Source organism: Candoia aspera, chromosome 7 (genome assembly GCF_035149785.1).
Source record: "Candoia aspera isolate rCanAsp1 chromosome 7, rCanAsp1.hap2, whole genome shotgun sequence".
In the NCBI taxonomy this organism is placed as follows: domain Eukaryota; kingdom Metazoa; phylum Chordata; class Lepidosauria; order Squamata; family Boidae; genus Candoia; species Candoia aspera.
In genome coordinates this window covers 49,900,363-49,923,795 of record NC_086159.1, presented here as the reverse complement: position 1 = coordinate 49,923,795, position 23,433 = coordinate 49,900,363, and the positions used below count along the sequence as shown (strand labels likewise).

Sequence of the window (23,433 nt, the reverse complement as noted above, 5' to 3'; positions counted from 1 at the left end):
ATGGAGCTCATCCCACTTTAACTCACGTGTCGTCCCAGATTGGCAGCGGGAAAGGCGCGCGGCGTATCTCTATGGTTTCAGCGGAAGATGCCCTTTGCCTGGCTTCGTGGGACGGTACGGTGGCCGTCGAGGCCATGTGAACGGCGATCTCTGCTCGGTCGACCGGGCTTGAATGAACGATGACATCTGAGCAGGCTCCGGAGAGTCGCGGCTCTGGCGAAGAGGAGGAGGACTTCGGCTACAGCCGGTTTCCCGATCGAACTCTCGGCCAAGGGAAGAAGCCCTCGTTGAAGGGAAAAATAATATCCGGAATCTTTGGCTCCCAGCATAGATGCCAGTCGATGCTGAAGGTTGCCCTGGACACCAGTAAGTCTCCCTCGTCTGCCTGGTCGTGAGAATGTATCTTGCCAGTGAGGAAGGGATGATACATTGCCTTCTGCCTCAGATAAATAGCTCTAGGTGTTCATTACGCCCCCCCCGCCCCCCAACATATACACCCAAACACACGGTCTTTAACACCTTTCCTTAAATTTTACTGCGAAGTAAGTTATAATTCTGACCTTGAAGATTGCCCCATCTAAAGTTAAGTAATACCAGTATTGTGACCGACCAGAATGCCATGAAAATATATATCGTTATAGAAATATCTATATCTACAGTACCTATCTATCTCCGAACGCAGAAATAAAGTTTCAGTGTGTTATGGAAAAGGAGGATGTTCTACGTTCCAGTCTAAGCATTGAGGCAAGTCGATACCCTTCAGCAAAAAAAGTGTTGATTTCGTTCAGTACCTGCACAGAAGATTGTCAGAGTCAGCAAAGTGGGTGCTCTGGTGTCATAGCTCTACTGTGGTACCTAGAAGTGGGTGTTCTGCATCAGAAGAGTATTTTTTTCAAAGTTTTTATCAAAGCGGAACATTCATTTGATATTTCACAGAGTTACTTTCTGTGTTCCTGGACTGCAGAAGTCATACGCACACTTAAATGTTATTAAACACCCTTTAATTACTGAGATTTAAATCTGAGTAAAAACTCAGTATTTTACTAATAGTATCTCTTAAGTTGATAAAGTCCATTTTTGTGCTCTGATCATGATATCTATAAAGTGTTTCTGGATGTATGATATTTCAGTAAATTTAATGATGCTGTAAACACTTTCTGTGGTAATTGAAAGATGCGTTCTGTATTTTCTCTGAGCAACAGATTTTTTTTAGAAATGAGTTATTGTGTCAATGTTTATTCTAGGTCCACAGGCTAAACTGCTTCTTGATGCTATGAAGAATTCTGGCTGGTGAGATAATTTATGTCCAGAGATTGTTATATGAATGCTACGTATTATATTTCTTTGAAATCTCCTGTTATATGTGTAACTCTTCAATTGTTTTAGCACCGTCACCAATAACCGACACATTTCATGTGAAAATTGTGATAAACATGTTGGTGGAGGATTTGATTCTTCAGTATCACAGGTAAAGAGTGATTTTTTTCCTCTAATGTTTGCAGCTTTTTATGCTCTGCTATGTTAGTAAGACAAAATAGTTGAGTTATGTAGTCAGTGTTGAATATTAGAGTTTATTAGAATTTCTTATGTCGATCTCAAGTAACATTTTATACAGTATTGCTGATAAAGCCTCTGATTTTTTTTTCCTATTTGGTTAAAATACTCAGTAGTTTTTTTCTCATCTTTTTGTCAGCTAGTTTCATTATATTAAGTTTAGATGGTGTTATTTCTGGATAACAATAGCAGGAAATGAATCAACTGGGGACAGACACAGAGCTCAGTGATAAATATTCAGTAAAATTCAATGATATTCCTTGTGATGGGCTGTCCCAACCAACTCTGGTAACAGTGCTTCTCAGTGTGTAAGCAGACACTGGGGGCTGCATAGTTTTTGTTCAGTATTTTTGGTAAGTACAGATCATGATAGAAATGGCAGACAGTAATGATATCAGCTGATTTTTAGTTTTTAGTTTGTTTGTTTTTTAATATGTGTATTTAGTCTCTGGGAAGTTCTTCATACCCAGAAGAGGAAAAAGGGGAAACCAGATGAATAGTTCCCCCAAGTTCTCGTACCACATCTAGTGAATAGTTGAAAAATGCTGCATAAAGAACAGGAAAATCCTGAAAGTACAGTATGCTGTGAAAGCTCTAAAACTAAAATGCATGCAACTTGTAGACATTATTAAAATGTCTTTGGAATTTTCTGGTTAACTTTGTTTGCAGATTGTTCTGTGCCAAAACAATATACATAGTCAATCTCAAATGAACAGAGTGGTTGCACATGAACTTATCCATGCATTTGATCACTGCCGTGCTCATGTCGATTGGTTTAATAATATAAAGCACTTAGCCTGTTCAGAGGTAAGTTTGAAAAATTTAATTTTACAAATATATTTTAATAAGGATGCCAGAAACACACATGGCATAAACATCGTATCAACACAGTTTCACTTACAACACAGTCTTGTGCATGTTTACCCAGAAGTAAGTCCCATTGATCTAAATGAAGCATACTTTCAAACAAATTAGTAGAGTTTTGTAAACTTACTGTCATATTTTACGTTTCTTTGCTTAACTCCTGTTATGAATGTCAGTCTGTATTCTAGGTAGGCTCCGACATTCACAGACTGTAGATATCCTCAGTCTGCACCCACAAGTGAGGCATGGTTGTTGTCCATGTGCCCATGGAGATTCTCCAGTTCCTCCCTCTAGTCTGGAGAAAGAGAATTTAACAAGGAGGAGGGGATGAAATCTGTAGTTACACTACTCTGAAATACAGCCAAGAGGTAGCATTATTCAAATTATTTCATTTTCTTTTCTTTTGGATTCTTTAATTGTCAGAAAAGCAGCACGGGGTGGGAGAACCTTATCTCTCTCATGTGCTGGGGTTAAGGAGGAAGTTAGTAGGTGAAGCACTCCCTGGACATTAGGTGATAGCAGTGGGACTATCACGTTGCTACACTGAAGCCTGAGGCAGGCCCAGAGTCTAAATATCCAGGGAACCTCTGGGAAAGGAGGTTGCAGGCTTCCAACCTTCCATCCTACAGGCTTAGCCAGTTCCATTCCTAATACATTGTTTTCAGTATAAGCAAGGAGAGATGAATTCTTATAGTCATGATATTAAAGTTCCACAGTGTTTGGAATATGAAGTCGTCATAATTCTGTAATTTCACAGTTCTAATTTAGAAATTTTGATGGGTTTGTTTGGTTTTAAAAATAAAATGTACTGGGCAATTTGTACAAGAAATTCAATTGACTGAAAATAGGTTTTCATTTTTCCTATTCCTAAAAAGAGAATAGACAACTATGAATGAAAAAAAAAATCCTATCATTTCATTTATTTTAACTTTCATACAAATATATGAAGTACTAAAGCAAAATATTACTATGTTATGCACCATTTTTTTCTGGATTGTTTGAAGCAAATTTTTATTCTATATATGTGTGAATGTGTGTTTGTGTATGTGTATTCCTACAGCAGAGTCGGCATGGGGGAGGGGAGAGAGAGAGAGAATGAAGAGAGGACTTGGGTAACATGAATAGTTTATTACATGAGTAGCATGTACTTATTTTCCGTGGATACGATAGGAACATAATCGTTTGTTTGTTCTTGTGTCCTTCTTTCCTCTAGAACAATCTAGAAATGTGACAGGGGAGATAGTCTGTGAAACTGCAACATGTTTTGCATCTTCCTAAGCAGCATATCTCCCTACCCCTCACTGCAACTAAGCTTTTAAAAGCAAACACATAAAACAACCTATAACCCATAATATCTACACTCAATTATTTAAATTAGTATAGCAATAAACAGTGTTTTCAAACAATTGAAAACATCAGCTAATTTATCTTTAATACAGAGAACAATAGTTTTTCCCCCTTGTCTTGTCTTGGCTCCAGTGCATTAGTAAGAGCATGCTGCCTCACATAGTTTAGGAAAGAGGTTTAAAGATTATAAAACATAATTAGAAGGTTATCATGTAACACACACACACACAATCCTGAAATCTGGCAGCAGCATGGTCTTTTTACACTGATAGTTAAGATATCTAGAGCCTAGTAGTTAAGGCACTGGGCTAGAAACCAGGAGACTGTTCTAGTCCCGCCTTAGGCATGAAAGACGGCTGGGTGACCTTGGACCAGTCTCTCTCAGCCCAACTCATCTCACAGGGTTGTTGTGGGGAAAATAGGAGGAGGAAGGAGTATTTGGTATGTTTGCCGCCTTGAGTTAATTATAAAAATAATAAAGACAGGGTATACAATTTTTTAAAAATCTCCTTTGAGTTGAACTTGGTACCTTGTGACTTCACTGATGTATCCATGTAGTTTCCCTGGCAAAAATACAGTAGTAATTTGCCTTTGCATCCTGGGATTTTTTTTCAACTTTTCTTTCTGATAAAATAATTCTGGTATTATCTGGTGATCTCCCATTCAAGGAGTAAGCCTGTTTATCTTCAAAACTCAGAAAGGATAGATCAGATATTGCCACGTACTGAGATAAAAAGAAGTTTACTGACTGACAAATGTCCATCAGTTCTTTAGAGGTGCCATTTAAGCCAGTATGGGTAGTATTATAACTGGTTGGAGAAAATAAACTCTCTGTTTAGTCAGAAACTCAGCTCCAATTGACTTCATGGATATGTTCATCTATTTTATTGGCAGCAGTGTGGGAATAGTTAGACATTACCTTTTTTGGGTGTTTTTAAACACTTTCTAGAGCCTTGGAGTTTCCTGGTATCTCCCAGCCAAGTACTAATAAAATCTTACCCTCTTTAGGTTTCTGAGATCAGCCAAGTTCAGCTAAACACTACTACCCAGCTCAGTGCTTCTCAACCTTGGCAAATTGAAGATGTGTGGCCAGCTGGGGAATTCTGGGAGTTGAAGTCCATACATCTTCAAGTTGCCAAGGTTGAGAAATACTGCCCAGCTAGATGAGCAAGATCACGTTCTATATTTCTAAAATGGGATCAAGGTGATAGTCTTTCAGCAGTGATGCTTTAATAGCACCTCTAGAGAATGGCTATATGAATAACCAAGATAATTCAATTATTCAAACCACTTGATTGTTGAACCTCTTTTAAGCAATTATACAACAAATTGGAAATGAAGTACAGATTTGAAGCCTTTAGGACAAACAGGGCTGCAACTGGGTGTAGGGCAAGTGGGGCATGTGCCCTGGGCACCACGCTGGGGGGGGGCGCCAAAATGAGTGCTGGGGGGCGCCAAAATGGGCGTGGAAACCATGTTTGTCCTGGGTGACACAGACCCTAGTTGCGGCCTTGAGGACAAAAAGTTTTAAATGTGTTACTATGTTAACATTCCTGTAAATATTCTATTCAGTTTGTGTATCTTTTATAGATTCGGGCGTCTAATCTCAGTGGAGATTGTTCTCTCATAAATGAAGTGATGCGGTTCAGATTTGGACTGAAGCAGCATCAGCAGGTAAGTTAATAATGAACTGTAAAAGAAGAGATTTGGGTTCACAAACTGAAGTCTTCATTTGGGGTAGTTTCTTCTGGAATTTGAGGCTCACCTCAAAAAGAATCTTACGAAGGAATGTAGTATCAATAGGGATGACAAAGATAAGAGGCTTTTTGTCTCTCTCAGTATGCTGCTTGTTTTTATATATGATGGTTGAATAAAAAATAATACCTCCAGCTCCATAACTTTAGTTGAAATAGGGATGTTGAAGTAGATGGAACAGCAAAATAATCCTCAAAACAAGCTGTTTTGTTACCTGAATTTATTTCTCCACATAATCACATTATCTGAACACTTTTGTCAGTGATGGACATGCTTCTTAAAGCCTTCTTTAAGAAACAACTCCACACTTTGGTTCTTCTGTCAGGTCCTCGCAGATGCTTACAAAGGATCTCTTCAATTTTGGGAAAAGGTAGAAGTTGCATGGCAGCAAGTCTGGCCTGTGTGGCGGATGGGGTAAGACAGTGAGGTCCACCTTTGCAATTGCCTCTTGGGTGACTCATGTAGTGTGAAGCCTAGCTTTGTCTTGAGTCAACAGTTCCTTGTGCTTCCATATTTTGCTTAATTGTTTTTTCGAAGTGGCAAAGGTGGAGGAAGTAGAAAGGATTATCAGGACCTGGTTGAAGAACAAAATGTAAAGTCCTTTTGTGATGGCTTTTAAAAGCTTGTCCATCGGCATAAAGGTGTAGTGAATGGTGGTGATTATATGGAGAAGTAAATACAGGTAACAAAATAGCTTTCAAGGATTTTTTTGGTTTTATTTATTAAAATATTCCTATTTAAACTAAAGTTATGGAGGTGGAGGCATTACTTTTCATTCAACCTTCATCTAAAAGAAGAGAGATTAAGGGTGGGAAACCTACTGTTCATTGGCCAGATCGATTATTCTTAATTTAGCTAATCTTGGATTATCTTTCTCAATGTTAATGTGTACATTCCAGATTATGGAATATTATTTTCATGGTTAGAAAGACTTAAGACTACTTGTTTATTTGACTTGGGTAAAATAATTGTTCATTGCAGCTTGGCAGTAATCAGATAAACAGGACTACTTTGGTGATCCACAAAATTTATGAACTAATAAATATATTACAACTATTTCTGGCTACTCCTTTGAAAAAGGCTATGTTATGTTATCATGAAATCTAGGTATCTGTATTTCAAGTAATGGAAGTCCTTCTCGGCATAATGAAAATCTGGATTTCTTCATTGCGCTAAAGTTACTGCAAAGGCATTATAAATGCTTATTTTTTTAAACTAATAAATTATCCTCATAAATTATTTGTTATTGACTGTTGAATTGTACATTATGGTATCTTCCAAGTGATACATTTAATGTGGAAAATGAAAAAGAAAGCTTTTGACTTAGATAGCAGTACATTTGAAGCTATCCATGGAGCTTATAATTATTACCTTTTTAATACTAATATAAAAGCTTCAGTTGATTAGATGTCATTGCATATGCCTTGACCTTGTTTTTTATCACCTGTTTCAGACGTGCGTAAGGATGAAAGCTGTTCGCTCCATGTTGGCTGTTAGAAATATCACTAAAGAGATGGCAGAGAAAGCTGTAGATGAAGTCTTTGAATCCTGTTTCAATGATCATGAACCATTTGACAGAGTGCCCCACAGCAAACTGGATGCAAAGTACGCATATAGAGGTTTTCAGAACCGTCACCGTTACTACCAAAATCTATGAATGAAAACTGTTCACCTGTAGGTTCAAACTACCACATTGAGGATAATTGGAGTCCCTGGAGAGAATATATCCAATTTGTTTAATTTTCATTCTGTGTTTCATTTAATTAATTGATCTAGTAATATCTATTTTTTTCAATGAGCAAAATGGGTATTTATGAACTGAGGCATCCATGGGTAGACTCAAAGGGGGACAGATTATGAAAGTAGCATCTTGCTGCCAGCTCAACACCTTTTGTTTGTTTGCTTTTGCATGTATACAAAAGGGGAGGAGTTTTGCAGCACAGCTGAGCTTTACTCATTCTGGGAAATGCATCAGAACTTGCAGATGCCTCTGTGTATATTCCACTACCAATTAGTTTTGAAATTGTTTTTTCATCCTTGGTTGAATAAAGGCCATTTTTAATTATATATGCTTTATTCCAAGTGGCTAGGTAGTGTGTTTCTGTCATTTAACAGAATGTGAAGATCTTCTAATCCAGAGCTGTGGAATAAGTCAATATCTTCCATAAACAAACAAACAAACAAAAAATCACAAAATTCTTGTTTTGTAACATATTCAGAATGCATCCCGAATACAGCGTGCCGTGACTAGCCATTTTTACCCATTCCTGTCCTGCAACCTTTGTGTGGTGTAATTTATTTGTTATATATTTTTTTAACTTGGATCTCTTTGCCCAAATTGAAGCACAATCCCAAACTGAATTGTAGCCAATCTGAACACCCCAATAACATTGTTACTTTTCACTAGAATTGGATGAAAATTGCAGGAGCTCTAGGTCACCACTAAGAGATGGAGGAAGCCAAATGTTATAAATACTGGTGGATGAGTTTTTAAATAACACTCCTTTAATTTAAAAAAAAATCCCATAACGTTTGTTTTGAGGCAGACTATATTGAAATTTGCAGCAAAAAGAAATCCTGTAGTGAAGAAATTCTATATAAGATTTCAGGCAGATAGATTCATATGTTGGAGGGGAATGCGTGCACACGTACGAATGAAAGAAAAGGATGGTGTCAAAGAACAATGTTTCTTTCAAAATACTGTTAAGAGTGGAAGAATCAGAAAGTATGCTCACTGACTCCATTGATTTCTCTCCATTCTTTCCCCATCCCCTTCTCTCTGAAGTATTTTATAACAGCAAACTCCATCACGGGGGAGTGGGGTGGGGGGGTTGTTTTTTGTTTTTTGTTTGGCAAATAGCTTTGTGGAAGTTTTTGGAGACATAACAAATTGGAACTGCTCCATTTCCCTCCGAGTAAATTGTTCTGATCCGTTCTGGATTTGGGATTCACACTGAGTTCTTATCCAGTCCGGCCGTCTGTCTGAGCACATGCCTCCTATTCCAATAATTGTTTCTTCCAGCGAGTGCCTCTGAACTAAAGAAGACCATGTGTGCTCAGATCTATCTGCCTGACAATTATCTTTTGCATTAAAAAAAATCCAAGAACTTGCCAAGTTAGGTTGGCTTCTCCTTTTGAAAATGCCTTTGAACATGTCTTTGAAATGGGACATTACAGCGGCTCATGGCAATTAAATACAACAGCGAGAACAATAAAAAATGTAAATAAAAACGGCAAAGATACAGCTATACTAAAACCACTGTTAAAAACTCAAAACACAAAAACATAGTCACAATCAGCAGGAAAATACAATCAATACATCCTATTTAGTGTAACCATTGAAGAGGCTCACCAGTCCAACTCGACCACCAAACACGGTGGCCCAGCCATGTCTTTAGGCCCTACCTAAAGGGGCCAGTCTTAAGTTCCTGGGGAATGATGTTCCAACGGGCAGTCACCATGGCAGAAAAGGCCGTCTTCCTGGGTCCTGTCAGCTGACATTCCATAGTAGAGGGGACCTGTGGCCTGCCGTTCCTGCTGGATCTGATGGGACCAGTAGACGTAACCGGGGATCTTGGTGGGGGGAATGGCAAACATTTTACATCACCATCTGCATACCTGCACATTTACTATCCCATCGTGGAGCATTCTCTAAGGCATTCTAGAGTTACATCCATAATTATCTAATCACAAACCACTAAACTCTTCCCCCCACCCGACGCCCACCAGTGTTTCATGTCAAGGTTTTTAAAATCTTGTTTTCAAGCAGTAACTTTATCAATGACACTATTGCATAGCTGCTGGCTGTAGAGTGACTCAGTATCAAAAGTAAAGCAGTTAGAAAATATTTTCTGCACATACGGAGAAAATTGCACACTAAATTCTTAAGAAGACCCCTCTTTTGGCATAGGCAGCTTAGTTTGCAGAGGCATAATCATGCCTGTTAATATGCCTCTGACCCTGAGTTATTTTCCAGTTTCCTCTTAATTTTTTTCCCCCAGTGTGGCTGCATTTTCAGGAGGCATAGGAAAGTCACACATAACTGTTCTTCATCTGATTCCTTGTGTAATAACATGTTGCAGTGATTCATGATATCAAGTGTATGCTAAAGAACTGCACCCTGATTTTTCCCTTCAGGTACTCTTGTCCTTGTTTGAGGCATTTTTTCTGTTGTGATTTCTAGTAGAAATATTCTTATACATAAAAGTTTCCAAGGTACCTAGACAAGTCTATCCAGAACTCTCTCCAGTCCGATACCTTCAGATGTGCTGGACTTCCTTTATTCCCAGCCAACATAGTCAAAATGCCCCCAAACATTTTGTTGCCTGAGGTAGTGAACAAAATGGCACCCCGTTCCAAAAATTGACTGGCTTGAGGTGAATGCTATGTCCTGGGAATGGGCTAATATCGCTAATCATACCTGAGCATGGAAGGCTAGCTTTGGGGTATAATGTAGTGCAGTGTAGTACAGTGGAAGGAATGAGTTGGGATGTTCAGGAGACAGGTTGGGGTGGATCTACTGCTATCATGTCCCAACCCACCCCCACACCTCACCATCTGGAGTGGCTGCCTAATGACAGGGTTGGGTTGCCTTGGCATGTGTTTGAAAGCTGTTCTTGAGGATCAGTGTGGCAAAACAGCAATCTACTTTTCAGAAAATGTCTATACCATATAGAGTTATAACCCTGTCTTGGTAATGGCATGATGAGTTGGATCTGAAGGACCATAATTATAGGTAAAAATGAACTGAGCTCAACTCTTGGAGACTATGTAGGCCAGTGTTTCTCAACCTTAGTAACTTTAACATATGTGGACTTCAACTCAGCTGGCTGGGGATTTTGGGGAGTTGAAATCCACACATCTTAAAGTTGCTAAGGTTGAGAAACACTGATATAGCCATATCCGTCTAGTTTGCTTGGTAATACTAGGGAACTGGCCTGACACAATCTTCTTACAGAATACTTCGTCCAAATTCCCAGCCTAGTTTATAGACCAGGATTTTTTTTGTGGGGGGGGGGGGTCTGACATCCAAACATTAAGCAGGTCTGACCCTGCTTTACTTTTTTGAGAGATGACTACATGCTGCCACCGACGGTGATCTCTGAAACATGCCAAGGTTTTAAAAAGGATGGATTTTGTTTGTACAGTCACAGAAATAACTAGTGGCCAGCATGTGCTTTAACCTTGGAAGATAACAAGCATCTTCCAAAGTATTTATAATTTTGAGAAGCCTCTCTATAATATGAACCTGTACTGTTTCCTAATGATTTTACTGAAGGGGAAAGAACTAGGGAATAAAGTCTGTAATTCTTGCCTTTGCATTTGGGAATAGTTATCAGTACAGCAGAGGGAGCTAGAGTATCACTGAAATTAAGCTACAGTGAAAAGCAATCCATGAATTATTTCAGCAGGCATTTCCATTTTTATTTAAATCTGCATTTTAATCCAATTTACATAACTCTAATGTTAAAATAGATTAGAAATTAAACACAATTCCGCTGCATTGTTCAGCACCTAGAGAGTTCAAAAATGAAATATTTACTTCCTCATAATAATGATCTGGAGAATACAAGTAGAATATATTTGGCTGACTCTGGATCTGCTGATGCATTTACAATGAGAATGTTTAGGTTAGGGAAGTAAAAGTTTTCCCTTGCAGAAAGATATGGAGGCTGAATGTTGGCATCAACTGAGTTCAGCATTAGAATAAGCTCCAATGGAGTGAGCATATACCTTCCTCAGCCCCTGTTTCAGAAGTGTTTGTGGGTGTGGTGGGGAAGTGAAAGGGGGCAAATGACAAAAGCAGCATCACACCAGTGGTCTGCAAGCTCTGCCTTTTGTACACACTTCTCACCTTGCAACAGTATGATCCTGCTTTCATCATTCTGATGGCAGCCTTCAGTTCTGTGGAAGCTTCTGTCCTGTTCCCAATTTGTTAAAAGGTAATTACAATGCCCCATGTTTTGACATCACATTATGAGCTTGTGAGGTTAATTTTCGAAGAACAAGTATAACAACCCTGCCTAAGAAAACTACTTTCAAATTCTCCTGATAGGCATTTAGTCAAATTTTCCATTTAAATCTTTGGGACAGAACAGCATGATCTTCAAAAAATATAGTGATTCAGTGCTACTATACTGCATTCTTAAATATGTATGTATGTTAGATGATTGATTCCCACTATGACTAATCAGAATTTTAAGTGAAATGCCCCATTTCCCAAATTACTTTTTCCAGTATTAAACATGGACATTCAATTACTTCCAGTTGCCTGTTACAGTATTTTTATTTATTTATTGTGTGTGTGTACCCATACCTAATTGCCAAACTTTTCTTGATTTCTCAAGAATGCCAGCATGAAATTGCTGAGCAGAATATACATTTGGTAGCGTACAGTATCTGTTGAACTTCTAAATGTAGAAATATGGATTGGAAGTTGTGCTACTGTTCAAGTGGATGCTGAATTCCATAAATCAGCACTTCTCAAACTTGTTTTCATGCAGATCACTGCATCAAAATATTCAGGGCCATCATATAAGCAGAGTTAGTTTTGCAACACTGGTGGATGATATGACATAGACACACAGATACAGATGCATATACATTCACACATGTATTCCCCAGTATGATACCTAGATTAGAATGGCAAAATTGGAAAAATGGATGAACCTGGAATTACAGGAATTTTTGGATTTGTTACACACATTAATGCAGAAGATAGGTTAATAGAATTTTGTGAAGGTAATTCTTTATTGTCAACTCTTGTGTCAAGCAACATAACAACAGCCTCTGTCCATGGTTATCACTAGATGCACATTATTGGAACCTGAACAGGAAATAGAAGAGGAAGAAGTATAATTCAATCAGGCAGGGCATTTCCAGGTATGGGTTGTGGAACAGACTGGGAATTCCTGGTATAAACAATATAGAAAATAAAAGCAAGTAGGTGTCATAGCAAGATTCGACCTGGAAAACATGCAATCAGAGGATAGGTATGGAAAGATTACCTAGGAAAAGATTCAGTATGCTTAATTTATGCAAAAGAGAACCTGAAGAACTATGAGAAGAAATACAAGAATTCATGGAAAACCAAAGTGGAAAGCAATATTCCCAAAATCTCAAGAAATGTTTCAAGTGACTTTCAGAATAAAGTATCATGATAGCTAAAGAAAGACGAAATATAAAGGGGGAAGAATATAGGATAATTGAATACAGACTTCCAATTCTTGGTAAGAAAGAACAATAAAAGATATGTCAATGAAAGATGTCTATGGAACATGTTAGAAGGAAACAAGAAAAGGAAAATAAGAGATATTTTAAAGAACGGAGATTTCACAGTGAAATGTATGGCTAAGACGGTTGTATTCAAAGGCAATCTAAAAGAGGCAAATGAGATTAAATGATGATGAAAGACTATAAAACTTTCAATAAATTGGATAGTAGAGAACCATTTGCAGAGGAAAAAAAAATATGTTCAGGCACCTACTCCATTAGAAAGTGAGATATAACAGGCACCAGACCAGATGTCAAATAGGAAAGCACATGGAAATATGGTTTAAAGTTATAGGACAAAAGGCAGTAAAAGTGTGTTCAGGTGTATGTCAACAAATTCAGAACAAAACTACATGGCCTAGAGATTGGAAAAAAATGCTGTACATACTTCTATCAAAGAAGGGAAATGCAAAAGAATGTGTGCTAATTCCTCACAAGGATTTTCTTGCTTAAGAACTTACAAAAAACAATAGAACTGTACATGAAAAGAAAGATGACAAATGATTAGCAGTAGGACATGACATCAAATAATTAAGATGTATAAAGGAGAGAACAAAATAATATAAAGAGGTTTATCCTTGTTTTATTGACTAGAGCATGGTCTCTGTTTATGTAGAACATGTAAAAATGTGGACTATATTAATACTAATATCAGAACATATGATTCGTCTTCTGGGGAACCTCTACAGTGGACAAATAGCTATTATAATAACTCAATTTAGAGAAATAGAGTGGTTCAGAGCAGGAAAGGGAGTGAGACAAGAATGCATATCATACACATACTTGCTTCACTTACACAACAAATAAATAAGAATTGGAAAACATGACATCATGAATCAAAACAGAAGTACTGTGACAACATGTACCAGGAAGTTTAAAACAGTGATAACGTATGACTGTGAAAGTTGGACATTGAAAAAGCGTAAAGGAAAGAGGATAAATTGATCTGAATTATGGATCTGGAGATAGTTATTAAGAGCAGAGCAAAAGACAGGGAGCTTCCTTAAGCACTTACAATCAGATGCGATAAAGAACAAACTGTTGCATGCTTTACCTGCTTTCCTATTTCCTACCCATACAACTAAATGAAAGTAATGTCCATATTAAGGTTTTTTAAAATGTAGCTTCATCTTTAATATAGAAAAACTATTCCACAAGTCTCCAAGCAGTCAGTCTACACTATGTACTCCAGTTCATTGCTAGTCTTGCAGGATTTTCAAAATGGTAACAAGGCCAAAAGTAAGGGCAGTATTAGCTGAGAAGACTGAGATGGAATTCCAGAAGGATAACAAGTTAAAGTTGTTATGCCAGTAGCCCCTTCTCCCAAAATTACCAATACTTTATATAACACAGGAGATGGAAATGTATGCAGATAGCACCTTTTTCTTCACTATTCTATTGGAACAGTTCAGTATGTCTGGTGTCCGTTTATATTGCTTTCTTGTCATGCAAGCCTCATGCGATCTATGGAGTTATTTCCAGAAGTTGTTCTATAATATGCTAGTTATATTTATTTATTCAATTTATATTTATTTATTCAATTTATATTGCCGCCCATCTCAAACTAGTGACTCTGGGCGGCTAACAATGTAGTAGTTCCAGAATTTGTAGTAGTTCCAGAAGCATTACTCTTGCTAAGAATTTCCTTGATGCTGTTTCCACTTCAGTCTCTTAAACACACACACAAGCACACACACACACACACTCACACACCCTTACATACTTCCTTTTCTCTTTTATAGACAAAAAGAGTCAGCAACACTAACCTTCTGTGCCATCTAAACATTTCTATCTATCAGGCTAATCTTTTTTCTCTATATGGTACCTTCCCAGTGATAATCTGCTGCTGTGATCATAGCCGGAAGCCAACTCTGACATACAAGTTGCATGTGTTCCTTTTGTGCAGTATTTTAAATGATGTGTATAATTTATGAATTCTTAGAGTCGCTTAAAGCACAGAAGACCCCTACCTCTCAGCTGCATATGAACTCCCAGCATGGTAATGTCTTTGAAGAAGATTGTGATATTTTATCTGTATTTTTTAATGCTACCTACAACAACCACAATTCAGTTGGATTGGTGTGGGCTTGTGTGTCTTTAAGAAAAGAAATATATATTACAAGGCAATTTCTCTTGCATATTAACACATGATGTTACAGAGAACAAAGCTTTTTGAGTAAGAAAGCTGAAAAGGAAAGGGCCCTATGTACTAATAAGAAATAGACCCAATATTTGTTTATCTCCCACTAAAAAAAATATAATAATAAATTGCAGAGCAGTTCTACACCTAATTGAATGTCACAATACCAGTGAGTAATTGCCCTGTCTATGGAATAAATTTGTTGCAAAGTCAAAATGTCATCTTGCTGTCAAATAATCCCATAGATTATCATAAACAGAGCTGGAGAAATTGTACTGTGACTGGAAAGAGATGTGCTGTGAATCCTAGTCATTATCAAGACATGACTTCCATTGTAATTAACTGCCTATCACAATAGCTTCCTTGTGCTGTGTTGCTGCTTACCTGCTGCCACATATAAACTCATTAACATTTCTGTTGATGCAATACTTTTCTCAGGTTAACCTTTCCTGCACAGTAGGATAAAGTCCTTCGTGCTGATGGATCCTGTGACATCACTTGCAGCACTTACTCAAAGGCCTCACATTTCTCTTTTCTTCATTTATGACTAAATTACAAGTAAGGTTGAGCACCTGGATTTTATAATGATATGTTGGCCTTTCCATACACTGCAAATATGAGATGACTTTCCTTGGCCAAGAAGACTCCAGATTATTGCTTCAGAATACAGACCAGTCTGGAACTCTTCTCCACCGAGCTCAAGAAGTTTATTCTTGGAATAGTTTGTGCGTGTACAGCCTACATTTATTTTCGCTTATTTAGTATTTACTGAACAATTTATATCCCATCCTTCTGATGACCTCAGTTTCCTGTGGATAAAATTGGAATCACAGGATTAAATTGACAAGGTTGTTATAAACAAAAACAAACATTTCTGGGGTGATAACAGCATGACTTGTTGCAGTTAAGTCCTCCTGTTTCAGGTAGGGCTTCAAATGGTGCACGAGCCATACCTGAGCAAAGGTCCTCCTGGCCATGGCTTCCACCTGCATATCCAGCAGTGGCTGTGACTTTATGGAGATACCACTTTTCCTCCCAACATTCTTGTACCTTTTAGAAGAAAATCAGAACAAATTAAAAGGTAAGCCCAGCTTTATTTAGAACTGAAATGGAATAATGGGGAAGGCTGAATCTAACTGCCCTTATTTTTATGTTGTTTTCAAAGCCACAAGAAGTCTTGCTAGAAGGAAGACTTAGAAGCCCCATTCCTGGATGATATTGTCAGATTACTCTAGAAATGGAACAGAATTCCTATCGTTTATTAAATATGATGATTATATGTGCCACCTCTTTTAAGAATTTCAACAAAGGTGCTTTAGCAACAGCCAGGACTTTGCTAGCAATGTCTCTGTTCTGAGCTAAAAAGAACTCTTCCCTCTCAGCCACTTGCACATCTACACTGGATAGATGATAGATGATAGATAAAACTACCAATGCTTCACAATGTGATTCACAAAGAGAAAACATTTTTCTCTATTTAGCTACACCACACTCTGACTTATAGGAGAAGCCAAGTCCCAGAGGCAGAGCACATGCAAATAGAAGATTGAGAAATCATGCTGCCTGAAAGCCTGGGAACCAATGCTAATTTAGAGTAAGATTGAGCAGTCAGTGGTTTATAAGCCACATGCAATTCACAGTCCTATTTTAGCAGGCCCCAGAATTACACAGGATAGTACCATTAAAAATTAGCAACAAAGTGCTGATTTCTGGTAACCTTAGTGCTTATGTTTTTTAAAACCCTGTAGGACTTAGAATAGGTTTCTCAATAGCCTTTTTGATTTCACAGTACCCAAACCTCCAGCTTCTCCCGACTGTCCCATCATTGTACATTGTAACATTCACTGCAGCCCTCAGAGGCTAAACAAAGAAGTATAGTCCATTTCTAAAAAAACAAAACAAGGTTGTTTACCTCTATTCTAACTGCTATCATATTAGATAGAACAGTGGTCTAACTTGGCACAAGATAGCTTTCTGTGTTTCTTGCTATCTCGTCGGTGAGAAAATATGCAATATTTTTTCTAGTACTTAAAGAATTAGAGAATGTCGCCATCTAAACTTGAAGAGTCCAACATTTTGAGCTTTCCACAAACAACTGAGGAAAGTGTACAGCTGTGCAATGGAGAAAAATATAATGCTAATGATAAAGCAGCCAGATAGCTTTTAATAAGTCAAAGCAGGTCACAAATTCTCAAAAAATAACTGCATATTCAAAGCTGAGATTTCCAGTGCCTACCTGCAACCTTTGTACCAAGTTTCATGCACATGTTGCTGTGAATATTGATTGTATTTTCAAGGCAACAGCAAATTATGATAACATGACTTATTTTGCGAGTTACTGAGTCAAGTTATTCAAAGCAGTTTAAATTGTACTGTTCTTCAAACAATCTAGTCTAATTAGAATATTTACCAATAAAAAGTACAGTTAAATATAATTTACAAATATTAAATTGTTCCAGGGATTCAAAAAAATCAAGTATATACCATAAACACTTTGATTATTGAAAAATATTACAAATGAAAAAAAACAGGATCTATCAGACCAATTTAAGGAGATAAAAGTATGTAGTGGAGAAATTGTTATTTAAGAAGACTTGTAATGGCTGGGGCAAAAGTTAGAGGGTTATCCACTGACTCATTCATCAGTTATTCCTTTTTAATTTTTTTTTCTCAATTGCTCTGAATCTGAGAGAAACAAGTACTTCCAGCTCCAAGGCTTCCTTCAAAAGAGTTGTTTCACAACACATGGAAATATGAATGGAACTTTTTTTTAATTATTAAAGCAACCACTCTAACTGAAGAGCTTGCTTAACTGCTTCAGAAACTGCTCCTTATGTGTGAGCATCTGGAGTAATTTCTCTTTGTTTTCCTCCATATGAAGCAAGGTGGCTGCAGGTGCACATATGTGAGGAGACAACTAAGAGCAGCTTTGAAGTAGTTGAATGAGCCTTTCAAAAGCTGGGGGTTCTTTAAGCCTCAGAAAAGAGTGGCTTTGTTTATGCTCCTGCAGATTGAAAAATATCTCGTCCAAAGTCTTTGTAAATTCTTTCTGGAGTTGAGTCAGAATAGCCTCCTTTGGTGCATTCCAGTATGTCCCTTTCTCCTTCCATCTTCTTTTTCAACCTTGCAATGGAAAGTTTTCTTGTGGAAAAGGAGGTTGGTAATGGAAAAGATGGGGCCATGTCACAGGTATGGGTGGGACTGGAATGTTTTGTGTTTACTGGGACTGGTGGGATGGATTTGTTGCCCTTTTAATTTTGTTAAGCATTTTTGGGGGTCTTTGGGAGGTGTCTTTCCCTTCTCAAAATGATGGCAAACAAGGTGCCAAAATTTGATAAATCTGCCAAGAAAAACTGAGATAGGGGCTGCAAAAACTGCATAGTCGAGAGACTATGTGTAACCCAGCCAATGGAGACTGACTATCCCAATTTACCAGAAAACTGTACTGAACTCAATAGGACACAGAATCTGTACTGGGCTAAAGGAACCATGCTTCTGTCTAAAATTCTTCAACAGAAATTCAATTCAATCATATTTTTTTTTCTTTCTAAACAACATACATCTCAGATTTCTTTGTCTTAGGTAGAAAGAGACATTAATGGCAAGCCTGGGAGCTATGAAATCTATTCTGTATTAAATGTTGTATCCCTACCTAATTTTGATGACTGTTAGTTTGTATTTACAGTGAATTAATTAGCTTATGTCCATCCTTGTCATGACCCCGTTGCAAGGCACAAAGAGCCTCACAACATGGATCATGATCATTAAGAGAGAGAGGAAGGAGATAATTAAATCAGCGCTTAAACCAAGCACCCAAAGCACCTACACCCATGGAATCATATGCAGCTGAATAGAAGGACTTCAGATAAGCAGCGATAAGCCGCACCTGGTGCCCTGGAGGACACACCTGACCCAAGAGGACAAGGACAGCCACCGGGAAAATGCCCACACAGCCATCAAGAAACCCATCAAGGGGGATTGGGGACAATGAAGGGTGGAGGAGCACGGGACCCCACAAGAGGGTATATACAGGGCACCTCACCACCGCACCCCCGTTCTCATTTTTCTTTCTGTCAGAACCGTTTCAATAAACCGGAAATCCTTAATCCCTATTAAGTGAGTCTGTGTCTTATTCGGAGCGAGGCTGACCCTGACATAAAAACAGGAACCCACAAAATTTTTTTTACCTAGCACCAATCCAACCAGCTTGTGAGGGACCTATCTAGGTATGAAGAGCCACGGAGCATGGCAGCGCAACCACAAGGCACCCGGCGGAGAAGCTCCCCTCCCCTCCCCTCGGGAGGGATGTGCCTGAGGTCCCGGCGGCGCAACACTCAGGTAAGTATGGGATCCAGCTCGGAGGAAGAGGAGTGGAGGGGGAGACACCCAGGCGCCCCGGGGCCAGCGGGCCGCGGCGCGCGAGATGGGATCCCCTCTAGGTTCGCCCGAGACCCCGGCGGGACCAAAGGACGGACCGTCATCCACGACGGCCGGATGCGAGAGCGAGCGGAGAGCCGAGTGCACCGGCGGGAGTCTGCGGATGGCGGCGAGGCTGGACGCGCTGGAGGATGGGGTGCAAGCGATACGGCTGCTGCTCCAGCAGCTGACGGCGGCGCAGGAACCCTGCGGCGGCAGCATTGTGGAGGCGCAGCCGGACGAGAGACGGCGGGACGACCTCGCGGGCGGCGGCGGCTATGGTGGGGCCTGGTCCAAGGAGCCCACCCGACAACTGGAGGCACACCTGGACGAGAGGCGGAGCGGTGACCCAGCGGGCGGTGGCGGCTACGGCGGAGCCCAGTCCAAGGAGCCCACCCGACGACTGGAGGCGCACCCGGACGAAAGGCGGAGCGGCGACCCAGCGGATGGCGGTGGCTACGGCGGAGCCCGGTTCCAAGAGGCCACCAGAGGGACAACATCCCACCCTCCCACCCTGTCGATGAGCAGACCTACTTATGAGGGGACCCAGAGAGAGACGACACCGACACCACCAGACGCCCGGAGCCAATTTGACCCACACCAGCCCCCACACAGCATGCTGCATGGCCCAGATGTGACCTGGAGCCAGGCCAGAATGGCAGCCAAGGACTTTGGCATAAAGTTTGATGGGGACCCCTCGAAACTCTCCTTTTTCTTAACAAATGCGAGGTACTACCTCGAAGAATGGGGTCCCTGTTTCAGGACTGAACGGGGCAAAGTCAATGCCCTCGCCATAAAATTAAAAGGACGGGCCGCTGATTGGTATGTCCAATTGTGCCAATCAGGCGCCTGGGCGCTGCAGGACAGCACAGAATTCCTTCGAGCGCTGGAACTGCACTTCAGGGACCCCCTGGAGCAAGAAAGAGCAAAAAGGACTCTAAAAACGCTACGGCAAGGACAGCGCTCCGTGGCAGAGTATGCCATGGAATTCCAAGCCCTAGCCGGAAAGGTGGAAGTATGGTCTCAATCGACCCTGATTGAGAAATTCAAAGAAGGACTTAACTTGAATGTGCTCCAGTGGGCACTCTGCTGCAACAACCCCAACTCCCTGACCAAGTGGATCCGGCTGGTAGGGGACGCAGAGGACGCCCACGACACGTTCCGCCAAGCCCAGAGGGAAGCACAGCAGGCGGAGGCAGCGAGACCACCACGGACAGCTGCAAGGCCGGGGAAGGCGAGATCCCAACTGTGGAAGGAGGAACGGGACCGGCGCTTCGCAAAAGGGCAGTGCTTCACGTGCGGCAGGGACGATCATAAGGCGGCAACCTGCCCCAAACAGACACCCAGGGAGAGCACGCGAAGGGCACCAGCCGCACCAACCCCAGCACCAAGAAAGTGACCAGCAGCGAGGGGGGAGTATTGAGGCAGACATTTCCCCTACAGCTCAGAGGAGGAGGGAAGCAATCCCAACGAACCGACGGGAAACGCCAGCCACCTGGCCTAAGGGGCGCCAAAGGACAGGTGGAGAAGAGCAACAGGCGCACCGATGGAGGGGTGAGTGAAGAGTGCCCCACCCTCTATGTCCGTGTCACCCTCACCCATGGGGAAAAGACTGAAAAGGTCTGGGCACTGATTGACTCTGGCTGCTCAAAAAACCTAATGCACCCAGACCTGGTAGCCACGCTTAACCTCCGCTGCTATCCACTTCAGCACCATTTGGTGTTTACCCAGCTTGATGGAACAGCAGCGGAAGGGGGCCCGGTCACCCAACACACCAGCGAAACCGTGCTATGGCTCGGCAGCCACGAGGAAAAATTGGCTTTCATCGTGGCACCGGTGGGGCAACCCCTACTGATACTAGGAATCCCATGGCTCGTGCAGCAAAACCCAGTCATCAACTGGAGAACCAGAGAGATCAAGTTTGCTGATGGGTGCTACCAAGCACCCACAGGGGACAGGGTCCCCCGGGCAGCAATGGGAAGGGCAACGGTGACCTCGGAGCACAGAGCAACGACGTTGCTGGATGGCCTGCCACCAAACTATGCGGATTTTGCAGACGTCTTCTGCGAGAAGGAAGCAGACAGACTCCCCCCTCACAGAAAAACAGACTGCTCCATTGAACTGGTCCCGGGGGTACCTCTACCCAAACCCAAAATATATGCCATGACCCCGAGGGAGCTGGCAGCATTAAGGGACTTTATAGATAAGAACTTGGCGATTGGTTTTATCGAGCCTGCAAACTCCCCAGTAGGAGCACCAGTCCTCTTTCGCGAAAAAAAGGACGGGTCACTACAACTCTGCACAGATTACCGGGGCCTGAACGCAGCATCTGTATCCAATAAAAGCCCCCTGCCCCTAATAAAGGACATATTGTCCCACCTGGCAAAGGGCAAGGTATTCTCTAAACTTGACCTAAGGGAAGCCTATTACCGCATAAGGATATGGGAGGGGGATGAGTGGAAAATGGCCTTCAACTGCCCATTGGGGTCATTTCAATACAAGGTGCTACCTTTTGGACTGGCAGGGGCACCGGGTGTATTTATGCAATTAATCAACGAGGTCCTGCATGACCACCTTTTTAAGGGGGTGCTGGTTTACCTCGATGATGTGCTAATATATACTGAAACAGAGCATGAGCACGAACAGCTGTTAAGGGAAGTGCTCAAGAAACTTCACAAGGCAGAGCTGTTTGCCAAGCTCTCCAAGTGCGAGTTTCACAAACAACAAATTGACTATTTAGGGTACAGGATTTCAGAAAAAGGGATTGAAATGGACCCGAGCAAGGTCCAAGCAATACTGGCGTGGGAGCACCCACACACGAGAAGGCAACTTCAAAGTTTCCTCAGATTCACGAATTTTTACAGGGGGTTCATCCCAGGGCTGGCAGAGATTGTACTACCCCTGACCAACCTCCTAAAGACCAAGGGTTTGGGGGACACGCGCAAATCGAGAAACCCGGGGGCGCTGCTAAACTGGACAGCTGACTGTCAAACGGCGTTCAAGAGACTAAAAAACCTGTTTACAGCTGAGCCTGTCCTAACAACCAGGAAACACACTGAGACAAGGAACTGGTCTCTAATATTTATTACTAGTACTTAACAGGAATCCTAACAAACTGAAGAAGCGTGGGAAAAACCCAGACATATAACCCCCAAGGGTTAAGGCGGTCCCGATCTGTTCTCTTTGAATGGCTGAACAATTCCTCAGTGCTACGCATGCGCTTGACAGTCTGGATGGGAGCCCCCTGCTCGCCATCCTTACTCATGACAGAGCCAGTACTACAACATCCCGACCCCACCAAGCCCTTCGTGGTGCAGGTAGACGCCTCTGACTTCTCCATCGGAGCTCTCCTGCTACAAAGGGACGCTGACAGCCAGCTGAAACCCTGCGCGTACCTTTCTTGCAAATTCTCCGAAACGGAGCGGAGATGGCACGTATGGGAAAAGGAGGTGTTCGCAGTGAAAGCAGCTCTGGAAACGTGGAGGCACCTGCTGGAAGGGGCAGCCTGCCCCTTCGAGGTCTGGACAGACCACAAGAACCTGGAGGCTCTCAGCACGCCTAAACGCCTCAGCCCAAAGCAGGTGTGCTGGGCACAGTTCTTCAGCCGGTTCAATTTCACGCTGAAATTTATACCGGGCAGGAAGAACTTCCTGGCGGATGCCCTCTCCCAACGGCCACAGGACGACACGCAAGCCTCAGACATCGTGGGGACGGTATGGACCAACCAACAACTGGGCTGCCCAGCTGTCACACGCAGCCATACGAGGAATCAACGCACGCCAGCACGAACGCAAGAAAACGAATGGAGCCGCCGTTCAATTTCACCCAACTGGCAACAAAGACTCGCACAAGCACTACAAACAGATACATGGTTACAAAACAACCAACACCTTGTATCTATCAAGCACAGCCTAGCCTGGAAAGAGAAAGTCTTGTACGTACCAGAGTCATTGCGGGGGGAAGTTTTAAACCGCTCACACAATGAAAAGACTGCGGGGCATTTTGTGTTCGTAAAAACCCTACATCTAACGAGACGGCAATTTTGGTGGCCAACCCTGAGAAAAGACATTAAAGACTACGTAGCC

General features: G+C 41.3%; 1 protein-coding gene across 1 annotated transcript; it reads left to right on the top strand.

The window, feature by feature from the left end:
* Positions 1-132: 132 nt before the first annotated feature.
* On the top strand, positions 133-7,263 carry ATP23 (ATP23 metallopeptidase and ATP synthase assembly factor homolog). Its single transcript, XM_063309305.1, has 6 exons — positions 133-366; positions 1,245-1,290; positions 1,387-1,468; positions 2,224-2,361; positions 5,356-5,439; positions 6,974-7,263. The coding sequence occupies exons 1-6, from the start codon at positions 180-182 to the stop codon at positions 7,175-7,177; spliced, it is 741 nt and encodes a 246-aa protein (XP_063165375.1). The 5' UTR covers positions 133-179; the 3' UTR covers positions 7,178-7,263.
* The last annotated feature ends 16,170 nt before the right edge of the window (positions 7,264-23,433 follow it).

What these genes read in the sequence shown, in the direction of transcription:
- ATP23 (XM_063309305.1), top strand. Translation starts at nt 180, where the DNA reads ATGACATCTGAGCAGGCTCCGGAGAGTCGCGGCTCTGGCGAAGAGGAG. An exon ending in GAAGGTTGCCCTGGACACCA is followed by an intron (nt 367 to 1,244) that starts GTAAGTCTCCCT and finishes TGTTTATTCTAG; the next exon opens with GTCCACAGGCTAAACTGCTT. An exon ending in GCTATGAAGAATTCTGGCTG is followed by an intron (nt 1,291 to 1,386) that starts GTGAGATAATTT and finishes CAATTGTTTTAG; the next exon opens with CACCGTCACCAATAACCGAC.